The sequence below is a fragment of the Glandiceps talaboti genome, chromosome 21 (assembly GCF_964340395.1).
Source record: "Glandiceps talaboti chromosome 21, keGlaTala1.1, whole genome shotgun sequence".
Lineage (NCBI taxonomy): Eukaryota > Metazoa > Hemichordata > Enteropneusta > Spengelidae > Glandiceps > Glandiceps talaboti.
The window spans coordinates 7,412,071-7,423,877 of NC_135569.1; the positions used below are offsets into that span (position 1 = coordinate 7,412,071).

Consider the following 11,807-nt stretch of genomic DNA (forward strand, 5'->3'; position numbering starts at 1 on the left):
TTGAATTATTCTATTCTTCGGGACCAGCTTTTCCTATACTTCTGCTTTTCAGCTAAATGTTAATCCTAACTAAGGAAAGGGGCAGTGACTCCTTCGCTACTGATCAGACATAAAACACACGTACATTAGTCACTCGTCAAGCCGTCTTGCAAAATGTTCATAAAGAGGTCAGAGTTCATATAGAAATAGTATGATAATTCATGTCACTGTGAGTTGTGGCAAGGTTTGATCATAACAAAGACAACATGTAATTTTGGACTGTGTACACTTACACGTATTAAATACAACTTATATACTACTAAATTATGCAATCTATTTTTACAATTCTTGCAGTTTATAGTCATCTATTTTGAGCTACTCTGCTCATTTTCACTGGTACACACTACACAGAAGTAGAACACCATTCTTATATTTAGACACTTGACAAGACTGATAAAAAGTGTATTCTTGTCAAAACTATTCAACAAAAATTCATTTTTCTGTAAATTTTTCCGTTTATGGTTTTTATTTTGGACAGTATTTACAAAGATTTTCCAAACTAACAACGAAATGCTAAAATGTTGACATGAAAACAACTCCATTTACAGTGACAATAGTGTACATATTTCTGTAAATTTGTGTTCAATATCGGTTTTTATTTTAGACTGTGAGTATATAGATATTCATAACTAACAAAGAAATGCTAACATGTTAGTGTGAAAATGGTCTCATTCACAGCAATGTCATTTTCATTTTAGACTAAAATGCTAAAAATATATACCAAATGAATAAAGAAATGTCAAAATGGCATGAAAATGATCACTGCCAGGGGGAGTAACAGATAAATGTGTCCATCTACAACTGTTAGTGTAGAGCAAAACTATTTATAGGCTCTGACATTTTGAGAACTTTTACAACATCTAGTGTATTAACAAACATGATATGCTCTCTGATTCTGAGCAATTGTAAGTTCTTGAAATATACATTCACTGATTTGGAAGATTTATAAATAAAACAAATATGTACAATGGTATTAAGGGAATGAAAGGTGCTATAAAGTGAAATTTATTGCATACTAAATTTGTATAATTACTGTTGACACATCCCCACTACATACTTTACCTGCCTGGTAACAAATTAACATACAGCAAAGGAGGAAGACTGGAATTTAAAATGTGTGAAACGTGTCCCATATATTTGTTATATTTCATCTAATATGTATTTTTTCATGTACAGTGCCGTGCAAATGTAACTTGCGCAGCAGGTGTGCCAGTAGTTCGCCACTAGTTAGCAATGCTACATGTACTTTCTCAAAGTCTGATCGATAAGGAAAACAGAGGGGAAGAAATGAAATCGAAGTACAAATAATTGTGCTTACATGAAGTACATAAATGTCTTTGGAAGAAAGTCCTACATGTACCTGTGGATTTCAGGTAGATTTTACCTTCCTATCATTCCTAATAAATACTGACACCGACTTCAAGACATGTAGCACTATCATACACATGTACATATATTGTATATAGTACATGTACTCAGGTATAACATGGGAGGCCTGTTGTTTTTTTGAATATTTTACAGTACATGTAGTTGGCCTGGAGGCCTGTCCTGTTCTACACCATACTGTGCCATACACGTTGCATGGCTATTTATGGCAACAAATTCATGTTGTTGTAAGATATAGTAATGTTATGTATATTGTGCTTGACGTACATTGTACATGTACAGTGTACAGTACATGTAGCATGTCTATTTGCAGCCTGATCGCCATGCTGTCCTGTTCTTCAGTATATACATGTACAAGTACATGTACAGCTATGTGTAGCCAGGAAACCATGCTGTCCTGTTCTACATGTATATACATGTACATGTTGTACACTATTGTACGTCATGTACAATCATGTACAAATGTACATTGTAGCAATGCTGCATGGCTATTTGTAGCCTTTAATCCAAGTTGTCCTGTTCTACATACATGTATACATGACATGTACACTTATTGTATGTCATGTACAATCATGTACATTGTAGCAATGCTGCATGGCTATTTGTAGCCTTGAATCCAAGTTGTTCTGTTCTCCTTAGCTGGAATCCATACTGTTCTGTTCTGTTCTAGGGTAACACTTAAAGCTATTACTACTAGAAGTTACATGTACTTGTAGCTTGGAATCCATACTGGACAGTCCTGTTCTACAGTACAGTAAAAGTATATAATGTATTTGTGGCTTGGAATCCATATTTTCCAGTATAGCATGGCTATTTGTCAAACTGTGGTTGGTGCATCATCAGTTTATTTTCCCCACATAAACACGACAGTGGGTAAATGGAGAGTCAGGAAATAGCTTACAGCTAGTCTGGGCCTGTCCCCTCACATATTTATATACAGAAATTCACAGCAAGGTACTCAATAGACTCAAAAAATGAAACACATGATTAAAAGTACAAATATATACAGTTGATCAGTTATACTATGCCAGTAGATGTTGCTTGGAGATTTGTTTGAAACGATATAAAGAGTTAACATTTTATGTTGACAGGGTTGTCATTCAAATTTTGCACCAGAAAAAGAAATAGAAAATTGACCTGCATTCGATCTGGCCTGATATGGACATAGATTTTGATATAAGCAGAATTGAGTATCATAGTCGTGACTAGAAATTCTGAGATAATCATATGAAAAATGCAGTGATTATTGGTGGATTCAACCATAAATAAAAGAGCCTACTAAATAATTATTAAGTTTGAAAACATCTAGAATATTCAACTTCATAAACAAAGCAGCTGAATGGTCCATGGAAGATTTAAACAATATTGTACGAACAATCATTATATGTACTGAGTGATACATTTCTGCTTCAATACTGGCATAACATTTGCAAAGTCTATACAGATGTGAAATGGTCCTCGGGTACCACAATCATTTATAAAATGAATAAGTTCTACAGCCCATTTCAAGTTACTGTTCATCAGCTCTGTTTGATACAACCATGCAGAAACCAATAGGAAACTGCACATGCTACACTTTAAGATGGCAAGATTGTTGATGGAGGGTCTATGTATGAATACTGTTTCTTGTGAGATATATAAAATGAGCACAAGTGAAACCATGCCAGAGGTGAACAAATCCACTGGTCCTGGGTCTGACCACACAAATTTTACATTTGTACCTTGTCTGATCCATCGGACCAGTACCTTACTGTTAATAACTGTGTTAAAAAGTCGTCTGAATATACAGATTCATAGGTAAGATTTAATGTTTCAAATTAGCAGGACCTGGGAGCACTAATTCTTTCAGCATGACCACTGGATTTTTTAAGGCACTGGTCCGGGGACCACCAGTTCACAAAATGATTTGTTCACCCCTGATCATGCAGACATCAAATGCAAACATCAACCATTGATGTTTATGTGTCTGTGTCTAGTTAAATTTGTAGTTGCAGTACACGTATGTTTAAATGGTTTATTTCATTATAGACGAAATGTAGCAATAAATTGTGATCTTGCCATCTGATATCTGAGTGGTAGAATATGCACTTTGTTATTAGATTCTGTGTGGTTGTATCACACAGAGCCAGTGAATGGTTACATAAAAATGGGTTGTACCTGTTGTGTCTGTACCCATCATGATGCTACTGCCGTACTTAGCAATACAAATATTTCAGGTGAATACGAAAAGAGGAAGTCCAAATGGTTAAAAAGAAGGAGGACAAAAAAAACTGCACAATGGAAGCTATACTTCTACAAAGAAATGTAACTGAATCTTGTAGATTAAGATCCATACCGTGCACGGAAGAGTTGACTTGCAATTAAATATTAATTGTCAATAAAAATATTCAATCACTAGCTACTAATTTCATTATGAGGTAATTTCGCTTTATAGCATGTGAGGTAAAAATGAAAAAAAAAAATTGTTTCCGATAACACGACTTCATAAAATAAGGTAGGTACATGTAGGTCAAGATTTTATTTTATTTCATATTTTTTGGGAAATTGACTTGCAATTAAATATTAATTGTCAATAGAAATATTCAATCACTAGCTACTAATTTCATTATGAGGTAATTTCGCTTTATAGCATGTTAGGTAAAAATGAAAAAAAAATTGTTTCCGAATACACGACTTCATAAAATAGGGTAGATACATGTAGGTCAGGATATTATTTTATTTCATATTTTGGGGGGAATTGTTCAGACCCAAAGACAAACACACGTTCCTCACAGTGATAGTTTGATGAGGTGTATAAAGGAAGTAAATGAAGGCAACAGTGATAGTTTGATTAGGTGTATAGGAAGTAAATGAAGACAAATTTTCATGAAGGAGCTGAACACAGTGTACAGGCCTGTATCTACTCTCTGTAAAGAACGGTTTCTCTGGAATTGGATTTGCCAAGAAAATTCACATGGAAATAGAAGCAAATTTTGGATGTGCCAAGAAAATTTACATGGAAATAGAAGCAAATTTGAGATGTGCCAAGAAAATTTACATGGAAATAGAAGCAAATTTGCACCCTTTTACTTTTCTGAATGTAAAAAAAAATATCCAGAGTCTGTGGCTTAAACTGTTAGCTGGGTTACCGAAAACACAAGATTTATTTTATTTGGCCAAAGGAAAAGAGTCCATGAATAATTTACTGAGAAGCAATGCTTTTCAATATTGGTATCAAATTGAATTGGATCCCAAACTGTAGATGTTGAAATATTCATATATAATATGAAAATCACTAAAATTATTATTGATAATGCGTAAAAAAAAAATTTGTGTGGTTCCGATTGTGCTCAATTTTAGAATACTAGTATGTGGGGTAGGTAGATTTTTTATTTTATATGCAAGTGTCTAGCTCAGGTACAGGTAATTATGTTTTCCATTGTTTTCCATATGGTCTCTTTGTTATTTATTTCTTCCTATCAGATGTACACCCATTACAGATTGGAAGAACAGGTTTATATTGTTTTTAAGTTGATGTCAGTTTCCGCATCCACTATTTCTTGTGAGATTTTCGCGATTTTATTTTTTTTTCTCAAAAACGTAAAAAAAAAAGATTAGGGTCAGCAGTGAAAAACTAGGTGAGGTCGGTAACTGGAACCAATACAAATATTTTTTTTTTTTTAGGCCTAACGATTTGTAACATTCAATCATCACATGATCAAGATCTGTAGTAGACAGACAGAAACACTGCATTTGTTTCCAATTTACAATCCAAAGTAACTATATTTTACAGTCCATCTTTACCTTTTATGTGAAAATAAAAGTAACTTTTTTTAGAATGAAATTGAAAGAAACAGGAAGGGGTAAAAGTTGCTTACTTTCCATACACTCCACCATAATTTTGTCTGGAAACCTCAGTAAAAAGACAGGGGAAGAACCCTGGTAGATTTTACCTGCTTAAGGCTTCAACAAAAACACTGAGAAAGTGAAACATAAGTATACCATATATCTATTTTCAATTTGACCTTAACATCTGTGATTCTATTTTGATAAAAATCAATAAACTCCATTCATTTACATAAATACAGTATCTGAATACAATAATACCTTAGATCTATAAGGTTAACCTAAAAGTGAAAGCTCCCTGGAATAAATGAGGCGTGAACTTCTTCTTTCAAATAGACTAACTTGCGTAGGCTGATTAAAAAGTAGAAGCAAATTCCAAAGACGAATATTTGAGATTTCTGACATACTTAAGAACCTTACAGAGGTACATTGTGTATGTAGTTTTATTATGGTTGAAAGTGGCCATATGGATGAGGATTGGATATTTATTTTGCATTTTGAATTTATACAGCAATGTTATAATGGCTTCCTACTTGAAAAGACAAGGTGAAACAACATATGTCATGTCCTTATTTGTAACTCAATAAAATTACGAAAGAATAAGAATATGTCAAATGATTTCCCAACGAGACACCAGAAGTAACATGGCCACCAAATATTAAAGCAATCAGTCCAGCAGTTTTTGACTTTAAGAAGTTTAATTCAGTTTTTCATCACGCAAATAAACGAAAACGTGACAATTCGAAAATGCACATTTTTGACCACTGGAATGACCTCATCAATGACGCACACACACACACACACACACACACACACACACACACACACACACACACACACACAGACACACACAGACAGACAGACACTTTGCCATGCCTATAGCACTACTGAACCTTCAGTTCAGTTGTGCTAATAAAATTACGAAAGATTGAAAAATATGTCAAATCTATGTCATTGTATGTACACATTTTCTACTACTAGCTTTTTGCAATGTATTGAGTTTCAAATACAGACTATAGGTCATTGTTGCTTCACATTTATTTTTCAAGTAGAAAGTCAGGTGATAAATTAGTTTTACAAATTAAATCCAAAACAAATACCCAAACCTCATCCAGTCGTGTGGGATTTTTGTATTTGTTTTTGCCATTGGTAGGCAGTGGTTTATTTTAAATGGTGCTATGAAAACAATCCCCATGTGACTGGATTCAAGTAAACATGTGACTCTTTTCCTGTATGTTGGTGGACTGTATCATTACAGCTAGCCATACTTGTATGATTGTATCTATTAAGAGATATAATGGATACAGTAAATCGTACATCTGATAGGAAATGTACTCAAGGCAATCTATTTCTTTGTACTGTATACAGGTATATCGACATGGTGAATCTTCAAAATAGGAATCATGATTGATTTCAGTGGTTTTGCTCAATGCTTGTAATGCTTAGTAAAAATAAACGTGGGGGTGGGGCTGGGGGTGGGTTAAAACTTCCACATCTAGTGCCTTAATTTAGTAAGGAAACTGTAAAATACCTGACTGATATAAATATTTTACCTGAGGCCACATTTTATAATGTACCTACATTGTATCCTTTCCTACTCTTAAACTCCTAAGTTAGAAAAAAAAACAGTCTTGGATTAATGGGACTATTTTTATCAGTGGAGCCACGGGGATTACAATAGATTCTTTTGTTCAAGACCAATTTTTCCCTACATCCCTAGCAGACAATTATCTTAATGTCAATCGTAACTGAACATTGCCTTGATATTTTCAGAAATGACAAATTTAACGACCATATAATATTTTGTACATTTTAAAATACACTGTGATATTTGCACAAGCATTTTTTTTAGTAATGTGTGTACTATACTGATAGAGTTCGCATAAACAGGAGAAATAGGAATGATTCAAATTTTCATCACGCAAATAAACGAAATTTTTGACTGCTGGAATGACCTCATCAATGATGTACACACACACACACACACGCACACACACACAATAAACAGTTTTGCTACGGTTATGCATGTGCAACAGCATTGTTTGCTATTGTTCATCAGTATTTCAATGTAAAACGTTGTCTGCCAATCTTGTAAACACATGACATTGATGATTATATTATTGAATATTACTAGTTTTTATTTGAAAACGTCACCATGTAAACACAGCCTTAAATTTGACCAAAATTTGCTGGTATTAGTTAATTAGCATAGACTTTTACATATTTTTTTATTAGTTGTGGCATAAAACGTGTTGAAAGATGCAAATTATCTGGGGTTAAATTATTTTGCTGGCATCTCTGCCACTATTTGTAATGTGAGGAAAACCAACCAATATATTATATTTATGGAGTGATCTTGAATCACAACTAACAAATTAGGGACTTCCTCTGAATCATGGAATGTTTTTACGTTGTGATGAATAATTAAGTTGAGTTAGTAATCTGTCCTAATCTCCACACAACCCTAAGCCTTGTAATATAAATTTCACAGTTTGAGACAAAAAAGGTCCTTGATGTATAGTCCTGTACATACAAGGAGACAACACTGTGTACAGTACTGTACCCACAGAGAAAGAACACTACATGTGTATGACCAGTACCCTGTACCCACAGGGAGAGACTACATGTGTATGAACAGTCCTGTACCCACATGGAGATAACACATGTGTATGCACAGTCCCCTGTACCCACAGGGAGAGAACACTACATGTGTATGTACAGTCCTGTACCCACATGGAGATAACACATGTGTATGCACAGTCCCCTGTACCCACAGGGAGAGAACACTACATGTGTATGAACAGTCCCCTGTACCCACAGGGAGATAACACATGTGTATGTACAGTTCTGTACCCACTGGAAGAGAACACTACATCTGTATGTACAGTCCTGCACCCACTGGGTGAGAACACTACATGTGTATGTACAGTCCTGTACCCACTGGGTGAGAACACTACATGTGTATGTACAGTCCTGTACCCACAGGGAGAGAACACTACATGTATATGTACAGTCCTGCACCCACTGGGAGAGAACACTACATGTGTATGTACAGTCCTGTACCCACTGGGAGAGAACACTACATGTGCATGCACAGTTCTGTACCCACTGGGTGAGAACACTTCATGTGTATGTACAGTCCTGTACCCACTGGGAGAGAACACTATATATACATCTGTATGTACAGTCCTGTACCCACTGGGTGAGAACACTACATGTGTATGTACAGTCCTGTACCCACAGGGAGAGAACACTACATGTGTATGCACAGTCCCCTGTACCCACAGGGAGAGACTACATGTATATGTACAGTCCTGTACCAACTGGGAGAGAACACTACATGTGTATGTACAGTCCTGTACCCACAGGGAGAGAACACTACATGTGTATGCACAGTCCCCTGTACCCACAGGGAGAGACTACATGTATATGTACAGTCCTGTACCAACTGGGAGAGAACACTACATGTGTATGTACAGTCCTGTACCAACTGGGAGAGAACACTACATGTGTATGTACAGTCCTGTACCCACTGGGTGAGAACACTACATGTGTATGTACAGTCCTGTACCCACAGGGAGAGAACACTTCATGTGTATGTACAGTCCCGTACCCACTGGGTGAGAACACTACATGTGTATGTACAGTCCTGTACCCACAGGGAGAGAACACTACATGTGTATGTACAGTCCTGTACCCACTGGGTGAGAACACTACATGTGTATGTACAGTCCTGTACCCACTGGGTGAGAACACTACATGTGTATGTACAGTCCTGTACCCACTGGGTGAGAACACTACATGTGTATGTACAGTCCTGTACCCACTGGGAGAGAACACTACATGTGTATGTACAGTCCTGTACCCACTATAAGATACCAAGCACTTTATATTATAAATATGAAGTCATACAATCCAAAAATACTTCATACAATCTATGTGCTCCCAAAAGCTTATCTTTTACTTATTTCCCAAAAGAACAGGTACATGTATACTCTTTCAATGAAATATATTATAAAGTTTCATATGCAATAAACTCAGCAAGTGCTTAAAAACATCTTAACACAAATCTGTATTAATTAGTACTATGACTTCAATTTCACTACAATGTATGTAAGCATAGATATATAATTTACAGACGATACATGCATGCTAGTGTAGTGTCTACCAGGGGAGATAAACCATCGAGAACAGACAATCATCATATACACAACACGCTATAGAAAATATGCACTAGTCCTATTACATTTTTCATTGCTAAGAATAATGCATGTGACTAACTACATGTACTATTTCAATAAATTGCATTTTAACAATCCCCTGCAGACAATTACCTGCATTCAGCTAAACACCACATCGACTGATTGATACACTCTCTGAATAGAACCAATCAATATACAATGTATCAGTTAAGAATACGACACAATGAAGTCTGTAATCTTTCGGTCCTTCGGTCTTTGTCAGGTCCAACATAATTAAATTGATTAATATTTTGTTTTAGGAGAGACAGTATGAATGTGCATGTTTTTTTTTTATAAGTTATTTAGGTTGGCAGCCTTTACTTTGATGTAAACACACACACACGTCTACATATTCACATACACATACATGTACAAAAACATATATATACATGTACATATATATATCACCATAGTGATACAATGTGCATTTAAAACACTTTTAATAGCTCGTGCAGCAGCTGCGTAGCAGTTCAATGACTAGTACGTATGCAAGCTATATACTATGCGATGTTTTTTTGGTGGTTTTCATTTGGCGGTGCAATGACTACGCATGCGCGTTCTATATATAATATGTGCATTCTCCACACGGAGGGCACTATCTACAATATCGTGAGGTAGCCGGTCACAAATAAATCTACCCTGCGCGAGCGTGTGGGCTTTGCCTAGTTATGATGTTAATTCCTTATTTAGAGGCCAACTAAATATGAGTGTAAACATGTATGTACATCTGGACTATCAAGACAATATATGAAAGCAAGCATGTATGTACATGTACTTGCATTGCTCTGTTGAGACTAGTAAGGTGATCAATCTGTGGATATATTATTCATATACTCTGAAGGAAAACATTTTAAAATGTGTGTCTGTATGCAGAGAAAATAATTACCAAATAGAAGTGAATGAAAGACTAATAGACTATAAAACACAAGAACGGTATAATTTGACACGATACCTGACCAATAATGAGGGGATAGCCATGTATATATCAAGGAAAATATGTGTAATCCAGTCATTATAAATATATTAGATGTAATGAAATGTCCTGTCCTAGCATCTATGCATGGAATTCCCGACTATGATCACAGTACAAAATGTACAATGTATCCATTTTGCATTTCTTCGTATGTACATTTGTACATGTAGAATTAAATGTCTATGGAAGTGGTATTTTTTCAATAGAGTTTGTTTTCATTGCTGGTAACAGGTGTTATACATACACGTACATGTACACCGTGGACCCCTAGCAGAGCACACGTCTATTGTACTTGAGTGCAATCACCATAGTATGTGCAAGCCAAGTTGTATGCGTTCGAACAGAAAATACAAGATTTATACCCTGGTCACTCTAGGTCATGATAATTTCGATTCTCGGACTCTTGTTATTGTGATTCACACTTAGTGGTGGCCACCCTCAAGAGTTTGGGAAATATTAAACAAAATTTACGTGACTTTTGCTTTTGGTTAAGAAGAAGCATGAATCATACGAACGAGGCCGTAGATAAAGTTTGTAAAATTATATTATTTGAAATTAATAGGTACCTGTTGCTCTAGACTGTCAAACATGTGGCACAGGAGCTTGAATTACCTGGGATTACTCTCGGCATCCCATTCCTGGCAGTGCACTTTACAATGCTGCATTTGCCCTAACTTAAACCCGAAGTCATAGTATACATTTCGTTAATTATTTCCCCCCTCTCTCTGGGTGGGAGTCATTATACAAGGGTCCCCAATGACAAGAGTCTGAGTGACCGAGACTATGTCATGACAGTGTGCCCTCTAATGATAGCTACATTTTGTTGTTGTGAGTCAAAATGAGAAAAACTGGGATTTCTTCTGAGTCATCACATAGTAAGAGATAGGGGAACAACAAATTTTGGTGCGTCACTTCAAATTAAGTGTGTCAGTGGCACATCAAATTGGCCTTGAGGGCACACAGGTGTCTAGGTCATTGGCTCTGATCTTCTCCAAACATAAATCAAACAGACACACACAAATAAATACTTACCTATCCTATTTTCTTCTACACTAGATGGCTTGAGCTTACAGAGAGACGGCACCTTCATATCTGGTGGAACTACATGTACATCCATTGTTACAGTACTGTTGATGAGAAAGCTACACAATAAGTCAGTGAAAACTATGACAATGGCAAAATCAACTATCAGCAATCTTACACTGCCGTAACAGACACAAACTAAAATTACATAGCCCTGTCATGTAGTCCCAAACCTGAACAGATCTCTGTAGCGTTCTATGTGTTTGTGTGTACATGTACAAATGTATATGTGTATGTCTACATTACAGAAACTTGCTGGG

General features: G+C 35.8%; 1 protein-coding gene across 1 annotated transcript in view; it reads right to left on the minus strand.

The window, feature by feature from the left end:
• Positions 1-11,581, minus strand: part of LOC144451795 (uncharacterized) — a 29,753-nt gene extending 18,172 nt beyond the window's left edge. The window contains exon 1 of the mRNA XM_078142698.1: positions 11,497-11,581. Within this exon, the coding sequence (XP_077998824.1) occupies positions 11,497-11,581 (85 nt within the window). The remainder of the gene's footprint in view (positions 1-11,496) is intronic.
• Between the last annotated feature and the right edge of the window lie 226 nt (positions 11,582-11,807).